Source organism: Callorhinus ursinus, unplaced genomic scaffold (genome assembly GCF_003265705.2).
Source record: "Callorhinus ursinus isolate GAN/ISIS: 27379988/994484 unplaced genomic scaffold, GSC_fseal_2.0 scaffold470, whole genome shotgun sequence".
NCBI classification, from domain to species: domain Eukaryota; kingdom Metazoa; phylum Chordata; class Mammalia; order Carnivora; family Otariidae; genus Callorhinus; species Callorhinus ursinus.
Window position 1 is genome coordinate 1 of NW_027397525.1, and position 25,518 is coordinate 25,518.

The following is a 25,518-nucleotide window of genomic DNA, read 5'->3' on the forward strand; positions in this document are numbered from 1 at the left end:
ATAGATAGATAGACACATGAAAGACCAACAGACCAACAGAAGGAAGCTGACTTAGTGAGATATAGAAGTGTAGACTAATAATGCGGGCAGAAGGGGGAAGTGGGGGAGGGGGTTTGGTGGGTGGAGGGTTGCAATGGGCAGTTGTGAGCTTCTTGGTTCTCCTGCTTGACCTGGCTTCATCCTCCCACCCATCCTTTCCCGGCCCTGCCATCCCCAGGTGAAGAGCAATGAGGAAGGCTTGCGGATGATAGAGGATCTGGGCCACCACTTCCGTGATGTTCACCTCTTGTGGATTGGGCCCTTCTACCCTGTCCTGAGACTCGTCCACCCTACCTTTGTTGCTCCCCTGCTCCAGGCCCCAGGTATCTCTCCCAGAAGCCCCAACCTAGCCACTCCCCTGCCCCTGCTCCCAGTTTCCCACCCCTGGACAGACCAGGTTGAGCAGGGAAATGGGCAATGTTGACGGAGACCCGCCATTAACCTGCTGGATGACTCTGGGCAGGTCCCTGGCTCTCTCTGGTTGCCAGTCCCTTTCAGTTTTGAGTGGTGGAAATTCAACACTGTTGGTCTAAGTAAAGAAAGTGAATCTGTTGACTGAAAAATTGAGAGAATGTTGTCTTCAGGCATGGTTGACATGGTTGGATCCAGGTCTTCAAAGAGTGCCACTGGGAATCTATCTTCATCTTGTAGCTCTGTGTTCCTCTCTGACAGCTTCATTCTCATGCTGATAAAGATGAGTCCAAGAAGCTCAGCTCCCGTGGAAATGTGAGCTCATTCTCTGCAGACCCAGAAAAAGTTGCAGGATTCCTTTACATTGGCCTGACCTGGGTCACAGGGAATAGTTCTTCCTCTAGTCACAGAGACTTGATTGCTGAGGCTTAGGGTCATATGCTCAGCTCTGGAACAGAGGATGGGGTGGCATGGCCACTCTCCTAACTACTTGGATTGAGAGTGGAGGAGGAACGAGATGCTAGTTCCAGAAGGGGATGAATGCTGGGCAAGTAGATACCACGGATGTCCATCCACCAGCATCCCCGCTAGGTTGGCATTTCCTGGGTGAGGAAGCCAAGACTCAGGGGGCATAATAACTTCTGAAGGCCACACAGTGTGCTGAAGCTTCCCTCTTCTGTGTATTCTTGCTGCTCTAGCTGCCTCTGCTGGGAGGGACTCTAAGCTGGAAAGGGATTTGGGGTGTGAAGATGGCCAGAGTATTGTGGGGGAAGATCTACCAGACCTCAGGGTGGTCAGCTGTGTCTGGTTGGCCCTGGGGGGCTGGTCTAGAGGCAGAAGGGAGCAGTGGCAGCTCTTTGTGGTGGATGGGCTCATCATCTGAGGGTGGCAGCATCCTTTGGTCTCTTTAAGGGCATAGGAACCCCTTACCTAAGTACTTAATGGCCAGTATGGGGTGGAAGGGGATACTGAGGAAGGCTAAGTCACTCCTGGGCCATGTTTGGGACATTAATAGGACCTTTAAGTCCTGTCTGGGACCATCTGTAGGACACACTGAGGTCGTGTCAGATGGTCTTTGGGTCCATGTCAGAGCATGTTGCGTCCTGTCAATGTGTGTTACGCATGTTGTTTCATGTTAGAACATAGCCCCAACACATGGTGTGGCCATGTCAACTGTTGCAGGAAATGTCAGGGGGCTCTGGGACAGATGAGGTGTCCTAGGTCCCTGTAAAGGCATTTTGTAGAGTGCTGATTTGTGTTTGGGTGTTTTGAACGTGTTGGACCAGGTAGGAGCCATGTCAAGGCATGTTGGGGTGTGTTGTGCCATGTTAGGGTGCATCTAAGTACATCTAAGTGTGTCTGCAGACTCTGCCTTTGTTCTGCTCTGTGCCACAGCCTGGTCTGGTCCCCCTTCATCTACCCACTCCTCTCTGTTTTCTCTGCCCTTGTTCCCATTCCTGCTATACTGGGCTTAAAGGGGGTATGCAGACCCCTGATTGGGATCCTCCACCTCCCAACAAAAAGCCCCTCCCCACCTCTTCTGCATGGCCCCTGATGGTCTATCTCTTGTGTCAGCCACCATCATACCCAAGGATATGTTTTTCTACAACCTGCTGAAGCCCTGGCTGGGTGAGTAACTGTGGATGAAGGGGGTTGGGGACAATCTTGGGGTCTCAGGGGAAGGCACTGCCCTTGTCCATTCCTTGTGACTGCCTCTACTAGGGGATGGGCTCCTGCTGAGTGCTGGTGACAAGTGGAGCCACCACCGCCGTTTGCTGACACCTGCCTTCCACTTTGAAATCTTGAAACCCTATGTGAAGATTTTCAACAAAAGCGCAGGCATCATGCATGTGAGTTCCTTAAATCCAGGGTCCCAGCTGGAGCTCTGGGAAAAGGGGAGTAGCCTCAGACACATATGATCTGGAGTCCTGGCTTGGCTGGATGGCTTTAGGGCCATTCTTTTTCCTTTTTAAGCCTCAGTTTCCCCATCTGTAAAATGGGGGAGGGGATAAGCCATTCTTAAAGGGTGGTCAAGATGAGGTAATGGAATCATGATCCTGGCACTTAGTAGGTGTTCAGAAGGTTTTAGTTTCTAGTCTGCCTCACTGAAACTCTGTAAAATTCAAGACACTAATGATGAAGATTGTATAATAGCTCTTTCTGCATAGCATTCCACCTTAAAATTCACTGGTTTGAAAGAATGTTTGTTGTTGCTCCCAAGATGATGAGTCAGTAGAGTAGTTCTTATCTTGGCTGGAATCACTCACATGTCTGTGGTCATGGCTGGGTTTGGGAGACAGCTCTGCTCGTCCAGGCTCAGCTCTGCTGCATGTTTGGGCCACTGGTCGAGGATGGCTTTGGTGGAACAACTGGATTCCTGCATTTGTCCCTCATCCTCCATAGGCTAGCCTGAGCTTGATCACATGGTGGAGGCTCCAAGAGAAAGAAGAGAAACATGCAGTACCTCTTGAATTTTAGTTTCAGAACAGGCAACTATGACCTCCACCTTCTGTTGGCCAAACAAGTCCCACGTCCAGCTCAAGAGCTGGAGAAAGAGGTTCTACCTCCTAATGGAAGACCTGCAAAACCTCATTGCAAAGGGTGAAGGTATAGGGAAGGACAAAGGAATGGGGACATTTTTGCAGCAGTCACCTACCACTATGATAATGATGAAGATGAGGATGGTAGCTAACAGTTATTTAGCACTTGCTGTATACCAGAAATAATGCACCAGTTCTATTGCATATGTTGTCTAATTTAATTTTCACAACCATATGAGGTAGAGATGATTATTATTGCTTCATTACACGTGATGAAATTGAGGTTGAGAGAGGTTAGAGAGCTTGCCCATGTTCAGCTAGCAAGTGAGCTAATAAGTGGAGCTGGGATTCCAACCTGATTTGTCTGACACCAAAGCAAGTCATCTTAACTCTTACTGAAGCTTTGACAGGTAGATCCCAGTAAGTTTTGACAGGAGGAAGACAATGAATTGACCAAGACCAAAAAGAGTATAGGAGGCAGAGCCAAGATTTGAACTCAGGTCTCCTGACTCCCAGCCGTGGGGTCTTTTTTTTTTTTTTAATGGATTCTTAATAGTAACAGTTTCTACTCCCTCCCAAGCCTGGTCTTTCCTGGAGATGGGTACCTGGGGGGGAGGATCAGAAGGCTGGGTCTGGGGGAGTCCATCTTGGTGGCTGGGGCTGAGGAGGAGCTCAGGGGAGGCAGGTCCCAACCCCGGATTTGCCCCTTTCTGTGTCCAGGCCAAGTGGCAGTGCCTGGCCTTGGAAGGCAGCACCCATCTAGACATGTTTGAGCACATCAGCCTCATGACCCTGGACAGTCTGCAAAAATGTGTCTTCAGTTTTGACAGCAATTGCCAGGAGTGAGTCTCTGCCCTGGGCATGGGAACATGAGCCATAGACCCAAGGGAGTAGATGGGGAATGGAGGACTGGTCAGCACAATCAGAAGGGACTTCCTGGAGGAGATGGATCAGAGCTAGACATTGAAGGACAAGGAAGGGAAAGAGAAAGAGTGATCCTTTCAGGTAGGTAGAAATGTTTGATAAAGGCCATGGGGCCACAGTGAGCAAAGCATGTGCCACAGTGAGGAGCCACCTTGGGAATGAGGTTGGAGGGCTTGGCAGGGGCTTTATCTTAAGGACCTTCAAAATCCAGACAAAGGCATATGAACTTTATCCTGAGGTTTCCAGGGAGGCATGGAAGGTGTTTGAATAGATGAAGGTCATGGTCAAAGCTGTTCTTGGACATCTGACTCTAAAGAAGACCAGCTGTCATATAGACACAGAATTCAAGGGGACCATGGAGAGGAGAAGGCTTGAATTTGTTGGAGGAAATGGGGCAGATTTGGGAGAAACTAAGAAAGAAAGGGCAGGGTCAGATATTGTGTAGGAAAGAGGGGAGACGAGCATGATGCCCAAGCTCTGCCCTGGGGTCTGGGACATGAGGCCGTTCATAAAGGTGGGATGTAGAGGGAGAAGCACGCCTGGAGAACACTTTGTTTTGAATAAAGTCCAGGGGGCTATGATGAGCAAAGCATGTGCCACAGTGCTTCTGGGTTTCTGGTTGGAAGGTGCTCTTAGGGTTTCATGTGGGTTAAGAAGCTGTTTCTTAAGGTTCTCTCTCTGGCCTGGCCCTGCAGGAGTCCCAGTGAATATATTGCTGCCATCTTGGAGCTCAGTGCCCTTGTGGTGAAACGGCAGGAGCAGATCTTCCTGCACATGGACTTCCTGTACAATCTCACCCCCAATGGGTGGCGCTTCCGCAGGGCCTGCAACCTGGTGCACAACTTCACAGATGCTGTCATCCAGGAGCGGCGCCGTGCCCTCATTAGTGGGGGTTCCCATGACTTCCTCAAGGCCAAGGCTAAGGCCAAGACTTTGGACTTCATTGATGTGCTCCTGCTGGCCAAGGTGGGCTTCCCTGGGATCAGAATTAAAGAGATAGAATGGACCTTGACTTCAAATGTCACATGGAAGAACTTGGACTTGACCCACAGGGTACTGGGCAACCATGGAAGGTGCTTGAGGAAGGGAGAGATGGGTCAGGGATATGTTTTGACTCTGTAGAAGGCTGCCTGAAAGGGATAAATAAAAGGCTGGAGACCAGGGAGGAGACCTGTGGGGTGGGCTCTAGAGATGATGAGGGACAGATCCTGCTTTGTTGTTGGAGCGTGAGGGACTGTTTCAGATTAGACTTAGACACCCTCAGAGCTGGTGTGATTCAAGAGGTCTTGCCCTTTCTCCAGGATGAAGATGGAAAACAATTGTCAGATGAGGACATCCGAGCTGAGGCTGATACCTTCATGTTTGAGGGTGAGCATCCCAGTGTGGGACTATGGGTCAGGGGCAGGGGTCTGTCCAGTCCCAGGAACTTGGTAGGTAGGCCCTGGACCACCCCATCCCACCCCATCCTCCCCATCCACCCTTGAGGGCCTTAATTAAAGGCGCTGTCCACCCTCTGGTGCTGAACAAGCCCAGAGATGCAAGCCTGTCTGGCTGCCTCTCAGGCCATGACACCACAGCCAGTGGCCTCTCCTGGGTCCTGTACAACCTTGCAAAGCACCCAGAGTACCAGGAGCGCTGTCGGCAGGAGGTGCAAGAGCTCCTGAGGGACCGTGAGCCTCAAGAGATTGAATGGTGAGTACAGGTCATCATGGTTTGTTCCTGAACCCCTCTCATTGGCTCTGCTCCCAAGCTGGGGAGAGGAAATAACTTTTTGTTAATTCTGTCATTATTGTTTCCTGGGAATAGGAGCAGAGCCTAGAGGCAGGTTGGCACACAGCCTGGAGAGCAGGGAAAGCTTGCAAGCTTATGCAACAGAAAGATCTGAGTGTCCACATTTATTGCCCTGCTTACTTGCTATGTGACTTTAATAAAATCAGTTCCCTATTCTGAATACCACTTTTCTCCTCTGTAAGTGGGGGTGGGGCAGGGAATCTTTTCTACAGGGCTGCTTGGTGAACTGTGACAGTGTGTTTAGAACAGATGCCATCCAGCATGTGTTCAGTAAATGAACTTCTCCCCTCCCTTGCTTTTCTGTCTGAAGTTGCACGTTTTCCCCAAAGATCCTTACTCCCTTTAATTTTTGCTTTTATATCTAATTCCCACCTAACAATCTATTGCAGGGAGTCACAAGAGGTTTTGGGGGGTGGAAATTTACCCATCTCTTTGTTCAGTAAACGTGTCCACACTGCTTGCCCTCTCCCAACTCCATGTCTAGTCCCATTCGAGTCTTACCTGGGCAAGGCTTGCCCTCTCCCAACTCCATGTCTAGTCCCATTCGAGTATTACCTGGGCAAGGCTGGGGCAGTTAGGAAAGAAGGTGGGTGAAGCTGGGTAGTGAAGCAGAAAGAGTAAGAGTTTGACTTCCTCTTTGCCGATTCGGATGCCTTTTATTTCTTTTTGTTGTCTGATTGCTGTGGCTAGGACTTCTAATACTCTGTTGAATAGCAGTGGTGATAGTGGACATCCCTGCTGTGTTCCTGACCTTAGGGGGAAAGCTCTCAGTTTTTCCCCATTGAGAATGATATTCTCTGGGGGTTTTTCATAGATGGCTTTTATGATATTGAGGTATGTACCCTCTATCCCTATACTCTGAAGAGTTTTGATCAAGAAAGGATGTTGTATTTTGTCAAATGCTTTTTCTGCATCTATTGAGAGGATCATATGGTTCTTGTTCTTTCTTTTATTAATGTATTGTATCATATTGATTGATTTGCGGATGTTGAACCAACCTTGCAGCCCAGGAATAAATCCCACTTGGTCGTGGTGAATAATTCTTTAAATGTACTGTTGGATCCTATTGGCTAGTATTTTGGTGAGAATTTTTGCATCCATGTTCATCAAGGATATTGGTCTGTAGTTCTCCTTTTTGATGGGATCTTTGTCTGGTTTTGGGATCAAGGTAATGGTGGCCTCATAAAATGAGTTTGGATGTTTTCTTTCCATTTCCAGTTTTTGGAACAGTTTCAGAAGAATAGGTATTAATTCTTAAATGTTTGATAGAATTCCCCTGGGAAGTCATCTGGCCCTGGGCTCTTGTTTGTTGGGAGATTTTTGGTGACTGCTTCAATTTCTTTAGTGGTTATAGGTCTGTTCAGGTTTTCTATTTCTTCCCGATTCAGTTTTGGTAGTTGATACATCTCTGGGAATGCATCCATTTCTTCTAGATTATCTAATTTGCTGGCATAGAGTTGCTCATAATATGTTCTTATAATTATTTGTATTTCTTTGGTGTTGGTTGTGATCTCTCCTCTTTCATTCATGATTTTATTTATTTGGGTCATTCTCTTTTGTTTCTGATAAGTCTGGCCAGGGGTTTATCAATTTTATTAATTCTTTCAAAGAACCAGCTCCTAGTTTCATTGATCTGTTCTACTGTTCTTTTGGTTTCTATTTCATTGATTTCTGCTCTGATCTTTACTATTTCTCTGCTTCTTCTGGGTTTAGGCTTTATTTGCTGTTCTTTCTCCAGCTCCATTAGGTGTAGGGTTAAGTTGTGTATTTGAGACCTTTCTTGTTTCTTGAGAAAGGCTTGTGTTGCTATATACTTCCCTCTTAGGACTGCCTTTGCTGCATCCCAAAGATTTTGAACAGTTGTGTTTTCATTTTCATTTGTTTCCATGAATTTTTTAAATACTTCTTTAATTTCCTGGTTGACCCATTCATTCTTTAGTAGGATGCTCTTTAGCTTCCATGTATTTGAGTTCTTTCTGACTTTCCTTTTATGATTGAGTTCTAATTTCAAAGCATTGTCATCCGAAAATAAGCAGGGAATGATCCCGATCTTTTGGTACTAGTTCAGACCTGATTTGTGACCTAGGATGTGATCTATTCTGGAGAATGTTCCATGGGCACTAGAGGAGAATGTGTATTCTGTTGCTTTGGAATGGAATGTTCTGAATATATCTGTGTGATACATTTGGTCCAGTGTGTCATTTAAAGCCCTTGTTGATATTCTGCTTAGATGATCTGTCCATTTCAGTGAGGGAGGCGTTAACGACCCTTACTATTATTGTATTATTGTCGATGTGTTTCTTTGATTTTGTTATTAATTGGCTTATGTAATTGGCTCTTCCTATGTGAGGGGCATGAATATTTACAATTGTTAGATCTTCTTGTTGGATAGACCCTTTAAGTATGATGTAGTGTCCTTCCTCATCTCTTATTATAGTCCTTGGTTTAAAATCTAATTTGTCTGATATAAGGATCACCATCCCAGCTTTCTTTCAATGTCCATTAGCATGGTAAATGGTTTTCCACACCCTCACTTTCAATCTGAAGGTGTCTTTGGGTCTAAAATGAGTTTCTTGTAGACAGCATATTGATGGGTCTTGTTTTGTTTTTATCCAATCTGATAGCCTGTGTCTTTTGATTGGGGCATTTAGCCCATTTACATTCAGGATAACTATTGAAAGATAGGAATTTAGTGCCATTGTATTGCCTGTAAGGTGACTGTTACTGTATAGTGTCTGTGTTCCTTTCTGGTCTATGTTACTTTTAGGCTCTCTCTTTGCTTAGAGGGCCCCTTTCAATATTTCTTGTAGGGCTGGCTTCATGTTTGCAAATTCCTTTAGTTTTTGTTTGTCCTGGAAGCTTTTTATCTCTCCTTCTATTTTCAATGACAGTCTAGCTGGATATAGTATTCTTGGCTGCATATTTTTCTCATTTAGTGCTCTGAATATATCATGCCAGTCCTTTCTGGCCTGCCTGGTCTCTGTGGATAGGTCTGTCGCCAATCTAATGTTTCTACCATTGTAGGTTACAGATCTTTTGTCCTGAGCTGCTTTCAGGATTTTCTCTTTGTCTCTGAGACTCATAAGTTTTACTATTAGATGTCAGGGTGTTCACCTATTTTTATTGATTTTGAGAGGGGCTCTCTGTGCCTCCTGGATTTTGATGCCTGTTTCTTTCCCCAAATTAGGGAAATTCTCTACTATAATTTGCTCCAATATACCTTCTGCCCCCCTCTCTCTTTCTTCTTCTTCTGGGATCCCAATTATTCTAGTATTGTTTCATCTTATGGTATCACTTATCTCTCGAATTCTGCCCTCGTGATCCTGTAGTTGTTTATCTCTCTTTTTCTCAGCTTCTTTATTTTCCATCATTTGGTCTTCTATATCACTAATTCTCTCTTCTGCCTCATTTATCCTAGCAGTTAGTGCCTCCATTTTTGATTGCACCTCATTAATAGCCTTTTTGATTTCAACTTGGTTAGATTTTAGTTCTTTTATTTCTCCAGAAAGGGTTTCTCTAATAACTTCCATGCTTTTTTCAAGCCCAGCTAGTATCTTTAAAATCATCATTCTGAACTCTAATTCTGACATCTTACTAATGTCCGTATTGATTAGGTCCCAGGCAGTTGGTACTGCCTCTTGTTCTTTTTTTTTTGAGGTGATTTTTTTCCATCTTGTCATTTTGTCCAGAGGAGAATAGATGAATGAGAGAACAAAATGCTAACAGGGTAACAACGACCCAGGAAAATATACACTAAACAAATCAGAAGAGACCAGAGCTCCTACCATTATCACAGCATGGTGATTGAGGGGAAACTCCCAACTCCTGGCTTCTCTCTTCCAGAAAGTGGTCGCTTTTCTCTTCAGAGAGTTGCTGCTATTCTTTTCTTCGATCTCCTGTTGAATTCGTAGGTCTTCAGAATGGTTTGATCCCTTTATAGCTGAATTCCTGGGACCAGAAGAAATTTAGGTCTCCTACTCCTCTGCCATCTTGCTCCTCCCCACTCAATTCAAATTCTGAAAAGTCAGATATTCTTTTTTTTTAATTTTTTATTGTTAAGTTAATCACCATATATTACATCATTAGTTTTTGATGTAGTGTTCCATGATTCATTGTTTGTTCATAACACCCAGTGCTCCATGCAGAATGTGCCCTCTTTAATACCCATCACCAGGCTAACCCATCCCCCTACCCTCCTCCCCTCTAGAACCCTCAGTTTGTTTTTCAGAGTCCATCATCTCTCATGGTTCATCTCCCCCTCTGACTTACTCCCCTTCATTCTTCCTCTCCTGTTATCTTCTTCTTTTTCTTTTTTCTTAAAATATGTTGTGTTATTTGTTTCAGAAGTACAGATCTGTGATTCAACAGTCTTGCACAATTCACAGCGCTCACTATAGCACATACCCTCCCCAATGTCTATCACCTAGCCACCCCATCCCTCCCACCCCCAACCACTCCAGTAACACTGTTTGTTTCCTGAGATTAAGAATTCCTCATATCAGTGAGGTCATATGATACATGTCTTTCTCTGATTGTGAAAAGTCAGATATTCTTATTAAAAATATCTGTAGCTACAGGGGCAAACTGGAGGTGGTGAGCTGGAGCCTGGGGGCCAGGGGGTAGATTTGGGGCCAAGGGCTGAAGGATGCCGAGGAGATGTTGGACCGAACACTTTGGAGGTAGTGCCCTCAACTTCAAGGCTTTGCTCAGCAGAGAAGTTCTGTGAAGTGGAGAAGTGTTTTTGTGCTTCTCCCAACTTCAAACAATTATACGCTTGGTAAAAATTTAAGCAGTATGAATTGGTTTACAATGGATATAAGCCTTTGTCTTTTTTTCTTTCTCAGCTCTATTGAGATATAGTTGACATATAATACTGTGTAAGTTTAAGGTGTAGAACACAGGATTTGATATATATTGCAAGATGAGTAAAAGGTTAAACTCTTCTATTATTTCACATAAGCCTCTGTCTTATGCCAGCACCCCGATCCCATCCCAACCTTTGATAGTTTCCTGTGTCCTTCCAATGTTCAGTCTATGCCCACATGTATCTGTCCACCATCTCTTTGCTCATTCAGTTTTCTTTCTACAACTGAGAATATACATGGAACATTCAGGCATGCACGTTGACAATATAATTTCCAGATCTTTCATTTCTTTTCAGGATACAAATTTTGAGAAATTAATTTGAATTACAAAATCAATAATGGGAAGAAGACTTTTTATTTTTTCTTGCACAAAATGAAACACTATGGAGAAGTTAGGTTCATCTTTGTTGCCCTCCCCCAAACATATCAATCCCCTGTCTCCTGAGGGGCTTCTTTTTTTAAAAATTTTTTTATTGTCATGTTAATCACCATACATTACATCATTAGCTTTTGATATAGTGTTCCATGATTCATTGTTTGTGCATAACACCCAGTGCTCCATGCAGAATGTGCCCTCTTTAATACCCATCACCAGGCTAACCCATCCCCCCACCCCTCCCCTCTAGAACCCTCAGTTTGTTTTTCAGAGTCCATCGTCTCTTATGGTTCGTCTCCCCCTCCAACTTACTCCCCTTCATTCTTCCCCTCCTGAGGGGTTTCTAGGGACATCAATTTGTCATATGTCCTTTCAGACTTTTCTGAAATTCTTAGAGATATATATTTATATAATTATTATAGTTTAATAGAAATACATGCCCACACATTTAGTCACTTGTTTTGTTCACTCAATATTATGTCTTAGAGCTCCTTTCTGAGTCCTATATAGGATTGCATAAATTATTCATCTCACCCCTCTGTTGGGGACATTTATGAGAAGATTTGTAGTTATGATAGATATTGGTGAACTGCCTTTCAGCATCTCTGTACTGATTTACCTCGCAGTGTGTGTCAGGACTAGTGAGCCCTATTTCCTCCTTTTTGATAGCTGTATAGTATTCCATCACATCGATGTACTATGATTTATCTAAACATTCCTGTCAATGGACATTTGTAGTTTGGGAGCTTTTGCTATAATAAACATGATGTAGCAAACATCCATGTACACTGATTTTTGCTCACATGTGTGGATGTCTCTCCAGAACAAATTTCTAAAAGTGGCGTTGCTGAATCAAAGACCATTTGAGTTTTCATAATTTAATTAGCTCTTGGCAAATCAACTCCTACAGATGTCTTTTCAGAGTGCCAATTTCCTCACATCCTCACTGACAGTGTGTGTTATGAAACTTTACAACTTTTGCCAAGCTGGTAAGTGAATAAAATACTTTGTTATTCTAATGAACATCACTTTAAGTATGGGTAAAACTGAGCACATTTTCACATGTTTATGAACCATGAATATTTCTTCTTCTGCAAAGCATCAGTTTGCATAATTTGTCCTTTTTACCTTGAGTTTTTTTGTTTTTTTCTTACCGATTTATAAGGACTCTTTAAAGAGAATTAATTTCTTTTCTGTTATGCAAAAATTATTTCCCAGGATGTCTTTTGACTTTATTTTGGTTTTCATTCATTTCTTTGTAATCACATTTATTAGCTTTTTTTTTAAGATTTTATTTATTTATTTGACAGAGAGAGACACAGTGAGAGAGGGAACACAAGTAGGGGAGAGGGAAAAGCAGGCTTCCCACGGAGCAGGGAGCCCGATGCGGGACCCCATCCCAGGACCCTGGGATAATGACCTGAGCCGAAGCAGACGCTTAACCGACTGAGCCACCCAGGTGCCCCTTATTGGCTTTTTTATAGCTTCTGTTTTTTTTTTTTAATGCTTGGAAAAGCTCTTCACAACTCTAATGCTAAACTATAAAACTTGTTTATTTTCTTCTAATGGATTTATTTATTGAAAAATGTTATTGAACCTAAATTTTATTTAATATTTTTATTATTATTTCTTACGTTTAATCTTTCTTCCATATTAAATCCATACTGGTATAAGTGCTGAAGTAGGAATCTATTTTTTTCTCCAAATGGCTAATTATTTCAACAGAATTTGATACATAGTTTGTATTTGTCTTAGGATTTTAAATAATAGCAGCTTTACAATAAACTAAATTTGTTCATATATTAGGGTTTATTTCTGGACTCCATTCTGTACTATCTATTTATATATTCATACATAAGCACTAAGCAGTCTTCATTATCATATTAAAAACATTTTCATACTTGATAAAGTTGGTTCTATCTTATTACTTTGCATTTACATTTTTTCTTGCATTTTTATTTTTTTCATTTGAACACTATGATTGGATTGGGTAGTTTGAAAAATACTCTTGACAGTTTTAATCTCTTAGTTATTTGGGCATCAGGTGTCAAGGATGAAGTTAACCGTGGCCGTTTATTCATGACTAATTATCATCATTTTTTTGGGCAATACTTATTCCCATTCAGTCCAATTCTCTACTTCCAGCACTCCACCAATATGATTCTAGAGCATTCAATCGACTTTTATTTGCATAATTTGTTGTTTTGGGTAGATGTATTTTAAAATTCACAGATATGTGTTATATCACAGATCTCCTGCTTGCTCTTACTTTTTTCAGAAACAGCACTATGACTTTATTAGAAATCCCTGGTTCTATGTTATGTTTAGGTTATTGCTTTGAACTGTCATATAGAATGTCTCTCTACAATCCTTTAGAGTTGAATATCCAGGAGGTTTCCATCTCATTACTGCAATGAACATCTTGGTGTGCGTGTCTTTATCTACCTGTCTGAGAATTTCTCTGGGTTCTATGCCCCAGGAGCCAGGTTGGTAGGTCATAAAACACACATTGCCTTTCCTTGACCACACTGATGCCTTCTAGAGTGGTGGCTCATGTTCATACTGTCACTATCAACGCATGAGGTCTCTCTACCCCTGTGCCTCAGCTACTTAATCCTCACCATCACCCATCTTGTTAATTCTCCCCTCAAATAGATGTGAGGTAATATCTCATTACTAGATAATTTCCATTTCTCTCATAACTGGCAACTTTGAGCTTCTCTTCATGTTTTAAATCTCTGAGTTTGAGCTCCCATGAATTCTTAGATCATGTCCTTTGTCTGCTTATCTCTTGAGTCCCTGTCATCTCTCTTGTTGATTTGCAGGAAGTCCTTGTATATTCAAGATATCGTTCTAGATCCATATATTTAGTGCAGATAATCTTCTGTAAATCTCTCATCTGAATGTTAATTTGGTCCAAGGTGTCTTTGTTAAACAGAAATCCTTAATTCTGTGCAATAGTTTTCCTTTTTTTCCCCCCTGTCTTCCAGTTTATGTTTTGGGGGTTTTAAGAATTCCTTCCTACTCATAGGTCCCAAAGATGTCATCTATGTAATATCTTCTTTAACTTTATGGTTTTACCTTTCAAGTATAAGAGAAGACTCCATCTTCATGTAGAGTGCATGATAATCCAGTTCTTTTTATTTCCACATCATCAGTTGTCTGAACCATCCATTGTTCAGGGATTGTGGGGCCTCCTTTACCAGATGCTACGTTTTCAACTATTCATGTGCCGGTCTCCGAGCTCTCAATCCTATCCCATGGGTCTGTTTTCCTGTTCTTGCAACAGTGCTGTGCTGTTATTTTATTTTATTTTATTATTACCATACTTTTATAATAGGTCTTAATATTTGGTAGATGAATTCTCTTTCTTCGATCTTTTATTTTTAAATTGACATAGCTCTTTTTTTCTTTATTTTGTTATGTTAGTCACCATACAGTACATCATTAGTTTTTGATGCAGGGTTCCATGATTCATTGTTGGTGTATAACATCCAGTGCTCTATGCAATACGTGCCCTCCTTAATACCTGACATAGCTCTTGAAGTTTTTTTTCAAATTGAATAAGATTACTGAGTTCAAAACAACAACAACAACTTGATTTTCCTGGATTGCCTTGAATATATCAATTAACTTACAAAGAATCTACACCTTTATAATATTAGGCCATCCCACCTTAGAGTGTGGGTCTTATTTGTTCAAATAACCTGTTAAGTCCAGTATATATATTTTTTCCTTTTCAGCTAATTGTATACCTTAAAAAACTTTCTTATGCAAATGTATTAACACTTTTAAGGATACCCCGTGAATGTTGTGCTTTGCTCAGAAATGCTTCTAAAAATACTAGGCTAAATTTCCTTCTAGTGACTTTTGTGTTTTTGATTTTCTAATGCTTAAATCTTTGGCCCATCTGGAATTTATTTTGGTATAGAAGTGAGGGTCAGAGCAAGGTGGGGAGAGAGTCTCCAGGGGCAGCAGGATGGCTGGGGGAGTCTTTGATTCGATCCCTGGATAATTGTTGGGGGGCTTCCTTAGGGATGACCTGGCCCAGTTGCCCTTCCTGACCATGTGCATCAAGGAGAGTCTGAGGCTGCACCCCCCCGTTACAGTCATTGCCCGCCGCTGTACCCACGACGTCGGGCTCCCTGATGGCCGGATCATCCCCAAAGGTGTCCACAGCATCAGGGGGAGGAGGTGGCGGTCCCATCCGCTGAGACCTTATCCTGACTGTTTCTCTTCTCCCCCATAGGGAGCATCTGTGTCATCAGCATCTTTGGGATTCATCACAACCCGTCTATCTGGCCGGACCCTGAGGTGCTTCCCTCCCTCTTCTCCATCCGGCGACCCGACCAGGGGGCGGGGTCCTGACCAGGGAAGTCAGACACTGCCCCTCCACTGTATCCACATCTGTCTTTTCTAGCCTTGTCTGGGTATCTTGAGAAACCCCACCCAGCAGCCCTGCCTCTCTCTGCTCCCAGGTATACAATCCCTTCCGCTTCGATCCAGAAATCCCCCAGAAGAGGTCTCCCCTGGCTTTTATTCCCTTCTCCGCGGGGCCCAGGTGAGCGCAGCAGGCATCCCAGGTGGGAATGTCGTGGTGAGGGCAGGGATCTGGGACTGAGAACCCAGACATGGCTGTGGGGGCAGGAAAGGGGGGAAATTGAGGATGGCTCTCCTTCTCTCCCCTCTTCCAGAGGTTAGAGGTAAGGGTCTGGGGAGTGGAGGTTGGGTGGGTCTAACAGGGGCTCCTCAGTGTGGGCAGAGCCCCTTCCCCCTGTCTGCTCGCCTGAGTTCAGGGCTGGGGTCTGGGCCAACCTCAGGGGATAGGCAAGCCCACATGGGGGTCCCAGACATGGGTTAGCCCTCTTCTGGATCCCTGCGGGCAGGGCTGGGGGTCTTGGGCCAGGTTCTGGGCGCGTTGGGACCTGCTGGGTCCCTGGCGAGTCAGAGACGCCACTTCTGCCCGCAGGAACTGCATTGGGCAGACGTTCGCCATGACTGAGATGAAGGTGGTCCTCGCGCTCACGCTGCTGCGCTTCCGGTTCCTGCCAGACGAGGAGGAGCCGCGCCGGAAGCCGGAACTCATTCTGCGCGCAGAGGGTGGACTTTGGCTGCGCACGGAGCCGCTGAGCGCGGGGTCCCAGTGATTTTGCGAGCTCCTGGCTTGGGATCCACCCAGAACCTACAGGCCTTGCTTTGTGGATTCCCAGGAATGAAACTTTGCAGTCTCCTCTGCCAGAGCCTCATTGAGAGCTAGCAGGGGTGGGCGAGGCGGGGTGGAGAGGAGGCCCAAGACCCTGAGAGCCTTTCCAGATGACCACAGGCCCCCATGCTGATTGCTGGTTCTACCAGAGCCCAATCAGGGAGTTTATCCTGTAGGCAATAGGGAGCCATGGGAGGTGTTTGAGCAAGAGAGGGACCAGGGTTACGGACTGACTTAAGGGCATGTTTGAGGCTCTGGGTCACAGAGGAGAACCCATAGTGGCACTACACTCTGATCACCCTGACCTCTGTTCCTACCTAATATACCCAAACTTCTCTTACCTCAGAATCCTTCACTATGTCAATAGTTACTATGTTTACTTCAACAAAGCAAATATACTTTATCCTGTGTGCCTAATCATTGCAGTCACTGTATCTGTTATATAGTCAGTTGTTTTTGCTGGTTTTCACTGGTAGGGTCGTCGTTCTTGTGTGCCTGGTTATCTTTGCCTGACTACTGGTTATCATATTTGAAATAAGATTTGCAGAATTTGAAGAAGGTAGCTTTCTCTAAGAAGGAGGTCTTGGAGCCTTGCTGATTGAAGATTATGTTAAATGAAGTTCAAGACTTGTGGTGGCCAAGATCAGGAAGGCAGTTTAAATTCTAGTTGAGATCACACTTACAGGCTCCTCCACTCCTCTCACTCTGAGGGGTGTAGCTTTTTGAGGTCTCCACTTATGTAAGGAGGGTCTTCTCACAATTTCTCTTTCTCATATCACTATAGGCCTTGATTTTTCTCCCCTGACCATGAAGCCATCAAAACAGCTTCACATTTTCCTGACTTGAGAAATGTCTCCAGGGCAAACGTGTAATTGATGTTCATTTAGCTCTAGGCTTCTAGTTCATTTGAGTGGTGTCTTTGTAATTCTTTACTATCTTTTCTGGTCATGTATTCATTTAAGAAATTGGAAAAGTATCCAGCTGTGAGAGTTGTTTTTTAAAAATTGAAAGTTTAATCCAAGTAACCTAGCTTGTCATTAGTGGGAACAGGAAGTCTCAGTTGGAATTTTAATGGTCATGATCCAGTTATTACTCCACTCTTGAATGTATTGAGGGTGAAAGTTGCCTTTAGGTGCACAGATTCCTGGACCACAAAAAAGCTCACATCAGGGCTTGAGGGAGAGGACAGCACATCACCCAGAGACCCTGGAACCTGGGCTAAATGGAGGGAGCTGGTGCACTTTGAAGTTGACTCCCCTAGGGGTGTTCCTTGTATAGGAAGAGGAGTACACATTGGATGCTTTGGTAGTCAACAGGATGGATGGTGTCGGAGACTGCTATGTATCCTGATGTTCCTTTTTGCCTTCCTGTAATCCTTAGGTTTTTGTTAGGTGTATGGCAGGCTGAAATACAGATAGCATTTGAAAACTTTTCTTGAAACTAGATTGGCTAAATGAGTATGCCCTGTCCCATGTGGAAAAGTTAAAGAGTACCTGGTAATTCTGGAAACTCTGCTGGAGAGAAAGCTGGACATTCTCTGTTGAGTTTCCCCTTTCTTCTTCTCTGTTTCTTGGGGTGGTGTGGGTAGCTGGAGCTCCCTCTTGGATTAAGAGGACAAGACCACTCTTTAGGAAAGGTGGGGCAGATAACTAAATGCAGTGAGGGTCCGATGACCCTGATCCAGCGCACCTTGGAGTTGTATTACCAAGATCACAATCCCAGTCTGCTATTTCCTAGCTGTGTGGGTTGGGGAAAATTGTTGATCTCTCTGAGCCTCAGTTCCGTTACCATATAGTAATAGCCACCTTACTACACTGATGGGGAGATTGCATAAGCAAGCATGTGCAACATCACTGAGTCAATATCTGGTAAGCATCAGTAGTCAGTGAGGGTTAATTTGTTCCCTTCTGTCATCTTTTTGCATCACGTTCTGAAATTTAAAAAGCTTTAATCACAGAAGTTAAATTTAAGTATTGGTGAATGTGGCAACCTTCTGTTGAAGAAAACTATCATTAGAAGACCCAGTTAGTTGTAAATATCCATAGTTACCTCAGAGAAACTCCAAAGGCCTTTGATGGCAAGCTGGTCTTGGAGCTAGGAACTGGAAAAAAAAAAGATTTTTTTCCCCCTTGAGAGGCATGAACCTGCCTTCATTTTTGCTTAAATGTTTCAAGATGTGGAGATCATGTGCGTCCCAATAGTGAGGTGGGGAGTTGAACCGCTTCCTTCAGCACCTGGAACAGTGGCTGCCCCTGGACTCCTTCCTCTCAGGCTGTAGGAGCACCCCTCTGGGGTACAGTGTCTAGGACCTCAAAACTTTTCTGAGGCCCACAGATTGGGGGCCCTGGAGGCTTACAGACTGCAAAATATGACAGGAACGTTGCAACATGAAATGAATAAATATTTAATGTATTGTAAGCTGAAAATCACATGTGTTTTTCTTTGCCAAGTTCTTAATTAAAATATTGTTCGTATTCCCAAAATGATATGTCTTCATAGGAGAAAACACAAAGAAGAAAAAGTAAGAAATAAAAATCATTCTATATCCATAATTCACACATATCAAAATAATCATAGTTCATATTTTCTCACATATACATCCAGTTTTTATTAATATATATAATCTTTATACAAGTAAAACAATGTTATTTACATCTAAATGTATTATATTTACATGTAATTTTCTGTTTAAAAATGCTGTTTTACTGGCTAATAAGCACATGAAAAAATGCAACATCATTGGTCATTAGGGAAATGCAAAACAGTGCTTCATGTGATACCACTTCATACCCACGAGGATAGCAAGAGTCTGAAAAAGGGAAAATAAGAGGTTTGGTGAAGATGTGGTGTAGTTGGAACCCTGACCCATTACCGGTGGGAACGTAAAATGGTGCAGCCCCTGTGCAAAACATTTGGTGTTTCCTCAATAAATTAGACATAGAACTATCATATGAGGCACTGATCCCACGCTGAGGTATATACCCCAAAGAATTGAAAACAGGTGTTCAAACAAAAGCTTGTACACAAGTTCATCGTGGCACTATTCACAATTGTCAAAAGTTGGATATTTGGGAAACAATCCAAATATCCATGATCAGATGAATGGATAAACAAAATGTGGTATATCCATAACAAGAATTTTACTGGATTATAAAAAGTAATGAAGCACTGATACATGTTACAACATGGATGAACTTTGAACTTTGAAAACTTTGAACGCTTTGAATACTTTGAATACTGAGTGAAATGTCACATGTTGTATGGTTCCATTATATGTAATGTCCAGGATAGGAAGATCCATAGTTATGGAAAGGAAAGCAGATTGGTGGTCACCAAGGCTGGAGGGTGGGAGGGGCAACTGGCAGGGGAGGAGGTCTCCTTTTTGGGTGATGAAGTGCTCTGGACCTAGTTAGAGGTGGTGGTGGCGCAACACTGTGAATGTACTAAATGCATGAAATTGTACGCTTTATAATGGTTTACATGGTGAATTTTATGTTATGTGCATTTTACCTCAACAACAAAGGATTCTATTTTCTCATATATATTTTTTGTTAATCTGGGTTTTTCAGATAATAATATAATGTGAACATCTTTCCATGACATTGAATCATCTTTCCATGACATAAAATCATCATTTTAGAGTCTTTAAAATCCCTAAGTGTTAAGTTTCAAGCCACTTTTAATTTTTTTTAAATGGCATTATATTAGAAAATAATTTAAAATTTTGTCTCGGGGGGCACGTGGGTGACTCAGTTGGTTGAGTGTCTGACTCTTGATTTTAGCTCAGGTCATGATCTCAGGGTCGTGGGATCAAGCCCCCTGATGGGCTCCCTGCTTAGCAGGGAGTCTGCTTGACATTCTGTCTCTCCTTCTTCCTCCACCCCTCCCCCTACTCGCGTGCTCTCTCTAAATAAATATATAAAATCTTAAAAAAATAAAATTTTGTCTTGCTTTGCAAGAATTCTCTTCATGCACATTGATGGCTTGAGCTATCACTATCAATTATAAATTGAGTTATTCTCAATCAAATAACTTTTTAAAAAAATAATAGACTTTATTGTTAGTACATTTTATTTTTATTTTTTAAAAAATTTACTTATTTATTTTAGAGAGACAGAGTGAGAGAGTGGGGGAGGGGCAGAGGGAAAGAGAAACTCAAGCAGACTCTGCACTGAGTGCAGAGCCCAACATGGGGCTCGATCTCACCACCCAAAGATCAGACCTGAGTGAAACCAAGAGTCAGATGCTTAACTGTGCCACCCTTATTTATTTATTTATTTTTTAAAGTAGGCTCCTCACTGGGCCATGCAGTCCAGTGCAGGGCTTGAACTCAAGACCCTGAGATCAAGACCTGAGCTGAGATCAAGAGTTGGATGCCTAACTGACTGAGCCACCCAGGTGCCCCTGTGCCGTTTTAATTTTACAGAATAATTGAGCACAATAATATAATTCTGTATAGTTCCATATAACCCCCCAACCCCAACACCCAATACAGAATTTGCCCTCAAATAACTTTTGATATTGAAATTTTATTTATATAGTAATAGATACACATACAGTTGAGTAAGATGTGGGTGTAGTTAAACACCTTTCATAGAACGCAAATGACCTGGCAACGCCACACACACTGATGTTTTTGGCCCTATTAACAGCAGTACACCACTGAGAAGGGAGAAGGTAATACTTCAGCTCCCCAGGTAAACACTGATTTCATCCTCTCACCAGTTTTGTGAATTGGAGAGATTAACTCACTTGCTCAAGGTCACTCGGTAAATGATGGAGTGGGGGTGAATTTGATCAGCTTGGCTTAGAGGTGCATCTTAACCTACAAAGGAAGTGATTTTCAAGGTGTGTCTCAGCCCTTGATGCCTCAGATCACCTGGGAACCACTCCAGCCTCACTACATGAGATTCTTTGACAGTGACTAAATTTTTAAATGGAATATTTTTGGCAGGGAATATATTCACTCATGTAAAAAAAATTGCACAGTGAAAAATAATGGTCCTCTGTCCTTCATTTCCCTGGTTTCTTCATCTTTAGGTAAATAACTTTACTTTTCGCATATCCTTTCATAGTACATTTAAGCAAATAATATATGTGCTTAGTTACCCTTTGCCTCATCTTAAATTTATGTATAATTTACAAAAGTGAAATTTGTGCTATTTGGTATACAGGTTTAAGTTTTGGCAAATGCCTGAGTTGTGTAGCCACCACTACCCATGGTCGCTCTTGGGAGTCAAAAATCTCCTTTGACTCACACCACCGGTGACCACTAGTCTACATCCCCCACCTCCAGAGTCTGGCTTCTTTCGCTTAACACAATGCATCTGAGATGCATCCATGTTGCTGTATCAGTATTTTGCTTCTTTTTATTGCTAAGCAATATTCTATCATAGGGATAAGCCAGTTGAAAAACATATGGATTGTTTCTAATTTGGGGCAATTATGAAAAAAACTACTATGAATATATGTGTGCAAGTGTTCATTGCTCCTGGAGTGGGATGGTTGGGCCATCTTATACGCGTACATTTGACATTAAACGAAATGATCATGCTCTTTCCAGAGTGTCCAGCATTTTAAACTACAATCAGTAATGCATGAGGGGTCTAATTGTGCCACATACTCACTGGCACTTGGTATTGTCAATTCTTCCCCCAGCCATCCTTACGAGTGTGTGATATTTCACTGTGGTTTTAGTTTGCATTTTTTAAATGATTAATGATGTTGGACATTTTTTTTTCACGTGCCTATTTGCCATCCATTTACCTTCTTTGGTGAAGTGCCTGCTTGAATCTTTTGCCTGTTAATTTTCCTTGTGTTGTCTGCCTTCTTGTTTCTGGATTTTGAGATTCTTTATGTATTCTGCATATAAGTCCTTTGTCAGATGTGTGATTTGCAAGTCTTTTTTCGCAGGGTGTGGCTGACCTTCTCATTATCTAAATTTCTTCCACAGAGCAAACATTTTTTAAATAAAGTACTAGGTAGCAATAGTTTCATTTTATGGATGATGCTTATGGTGTTGTATATAAGAACTATTTTGTCTGACTCAAGATTAACAAAGATTCTCTTCTATTTTTCCTTCTAAAAGTTTTAGATTTTACATAATTTAGTTCTATGATCCGTATTAAGTTAAATTTTGTGTAAAGTGTGAGGTATGAGTTCACTTTTTTCTTTTCTTTTTTTTTTTGCATGTCCAGTTGTTCTAGTACCGTTTATTGAAGATTATCCTTTGTGCATTGACTTGCCTTGCGTGTTTTTTAAAAAGTCAATTGACCACATTTAGGTGGGTCTACTTCTGGACTCTATTCTCTTCCACTGATTTTGTCTAATCTTTAGCCCATACCACACTGTCATGGTTATTGTTGTTTTATAGTATGTCTTGAAAGGGATAATGTGAATCCTTCCATTACATTTACCTTTTTAAAAAGTTTTTGGCTGTTCTAAGTCTTTTGCATTTTCATGTAAATTTTATAATCAGCTTATCTATTCCTACAAAAAGTCCTGCTGGGACTGGGATTGTGATTTCTTCAAATCTATAAATCAATTTGAAGAGAATTAATATCTTAATAATATTGAGTCTTCTAGTCCATGAATATAGTTTATCTCTCCATTAATTTGGGTCTTCTTGGGTTTCTTTCATCAGTGTTTTAGAGTTTGCATCTCAGAGATCTGGAACATACTTTGTTAGATTTATACCTTGAGTATTTCACTTTCTCTGGTGTATAATATTTAAAAAATGGTATATGAAAATATTTTTTCCAATTGTTTTCCAGTTTTACTGCTACCATAAGCAGATTTGGCATACTTTTTCTGTAAAGGATCATATGGTAAATATTTTAGGCTTTGCACATCCCATTCAGGATCTTTCCCTTCTCTTGCTTCTTCTCCTTTTACAATCCTTTTAAAATATAAAAACACTTCTTGGGGCGCCTGGGTGGCTCAGTCGTTAAGCATCTGCTTTCAGCTCAGGTCATGATCCCGGAGTCCTGGGATTGAGCCCCGCATTGGGCTCCCTGCTCAGCAGGGAGTCTGCTTCTCCCTCTCCCTCTGCTGCTCCCCTTGCTTGTACTCTCTTTCTCGCTATCACTCTCTCTGTGTCAAATAAATAAAAATTTAAAAAAGTTTTAAAATATAAAAACTCTTCTTATCTTATAGACCATGAAAAAATAGGCCACAGGCCAGATTGGGTCCATGGACCATGGTTTGCTGACCCTTGGAATACAGAAATAGAACTTCTATGTTCTATATTCTACGTAGAATATATTCTGTATAGATTTTTGTATATTGATCATGAAATCTGAACCCTACTGGATAACTCCCATTGGAATACAAATAATGCTGTTATTTCATCAATCTTAAAATGTCCCTTCCCTTGATCCACTTTCCCACCAGCTGATGCACCATTTCTTTCCTCCACACCCTTCAAAGTGTGATCTATCTTTGTAGTGTTAGTATCTCTTCTCCCACTACAAACAGGCTTTGGCTAAGGACCGTGATAGTGAGTGAATGAGAGATGGGGAGGAAAGGCATGAAGCTCAGGGGTCCCAGGACTCTGCTGCACCTGTGTGTGTAACACTAGCCTGCTGTCACTAACTACGGTGGGTTTCCTTCCTCTCCTGAGTGCGTCGGACGCGCCCTCTGGTGGACAGTTTGGGGACAACAGACTCTAAGGCATCTAGTCTCCATTAGTTCAATATGCGTGTGGGTGACTGTGTGTGTCTGCTTTAAGTGTATGTGTGACTGTGTATGCGTTCAGCTACTGTGTGTACACATGTGTGAGTGTGTGTATGCGAATGTATGCATGTAATTGGGTGTATGCATGTGAATATGTGTGCATATGTGTTTGTGTGTGCATGTGTGTAATTGTGTGTGCACGTGTGGGTGCATAGGCGTTTGTATGTGACTCTGTGTGCGTGTGTAAGGGTATGACTGTGTGTCTTAAAGTCACTAAACCTTGTAACTGTCAGGGACCTAGATGGCTAAGTAAGTGTGAGGTTTTTTTTTTTTTAAGATTTATTTATTTGAGAGAGAGAGAGAGAAAACTGTGCGGTATGCGGGGCGGGGAGGGGAGGCAGAGCCCAAGGTGGGCTGGATCCCAGGACCTTGAGACCATGACCTGAGCTGAAACCAAGAGTCGGAAGCTCAACGGACTGCGCCAGGCAGGTGCCCCTAAGCGTGAGTGTAAGAAGGAGCCCTTGCAAAGGTATGGGCAGGGCCAAGGGAAATTTCCCATCAGGGTTAGTTCAGTGTCCTGGGGGTAGCAAGAGCTGAGAGCTGCCATCAGCCCCAGGTCCATGGGCCCAGAAGTAGCTAGCTATTTCTGGAATCCAGAGGGCTTCGCTGTCATGGAAAGCGCTGTCATGCAAAGTCTCTGCTTTGGCAGATAATGGATGTCATTTTTCTAATATCCTCTGATTGCCTGCAGGTGCGTGCCGGTGCATGCCACTGACCCAGCACCATTTCCTTATTTGACCCAGAGAGGCTGCAGGTAGGTGACCAAAGACTCCTATTGTACCGCAGGGTCTTGACCAGGGTGTGTGTCTGCTCCACATGCCTCCCCAGATGGGGGTTCACTCAGCTCCTCTGCGCCAGGATGGCTCTCTTGCCTGCTGGTTAGGCAGACATCAGGATGGGGGGCGAAATCCTGCCTCTTTCCTTGCAAGCTCTACTGATTTTATTGTGATGTTTTTGGGGTCCCCCTTCCATTGGCTGTTGTATGAGAAATGCCCTTTTACGCTCCACAGGGATGATCTCTGTTGACAGCAACCCACTCGGCCCGAGTGGTGGGGGTGGTCTGACTACTTTTCAGAGCTGGCACCATCCAAAAACTCCTGTCCAGGGGAAGGTGAAGCCAACGATCGTGGGGCCTCAGGACTTTCCTAAAGTTTCCCTTCAGCCTTATTTTTCCAAAGCCAGCTTCTTTGCTCTCCTGGTACTTCTGTCAAGAAGCTGGCAGCTCCAACTTATGTATCTGACCCTTGCCATGCTTCAGGGGCTGGTTGGGTTTCCCGATCTTTATTGTGGTAACTGAAATGTAGCAATTATTTCCAGTTTGAGTATTGGGCCAGATTTCACCACCATGGATCTCCAGCAGGACTGGTTCTGAGTGAAATTGCCTCACTGTCTTTGTTTATCTCAGCATGTCTGAGGAAGGAAGGAAGAATGACACAGTTTTTAGGCCATTGATTACCCCACTCTGTGCTGGGTCTTTACGGTCCTGGTATGGTTTTAGGGGTGGGGAGTGATGTTTATTTGCTGTACACTCCATGTTATTCAGGTTTCTGCTCAGAGGTCACCTCTGCAGGGCAGCCCTTCCTGATTGCCCCTTGGTCACTTGCTAGCATGTCTCCCTGTGTTAATTTCCTTCAT

At 42.9% G+C, this 25,518-nt stretch overlaps 1 protein-coding gene across 1 annotated transcript; it reads left to right on the top strand.

Moving 5' to 3' along the window:
• Positions 1-189: 189 nt before the first annotated feature.
• On the top strand, positions 190-18,567 carry LOC112818869 (cytochrome P450 4F6-like). Its single transcript, XM_025865955.2, has 11 exons — positions 190-362; positions 2,026-2,079; positions 2,173-2,300; positions 3,711-3,832; positions 4,610-4,880; positions 5,216-5,282; positions 5,477-5,606; positions 14,982-15,115; positions 15,196-15,260; positions 15,425-15,507; positions 15,916-18,567. The coding sequence occupies exons 1-11, from the start codon at positions 245-247 to the stop codon at positions 16,091-16,093; spliced, it is 1,350 nt and encodes a 449-aa protein (XP_025721740.2). The 5' UTR covers positions 190-244; the 3' UTR covers positions 16,094-18,567.
• The last annotated feature ends 6,951 nt before the right edge of the window (positions 18,568-25,518 follow it).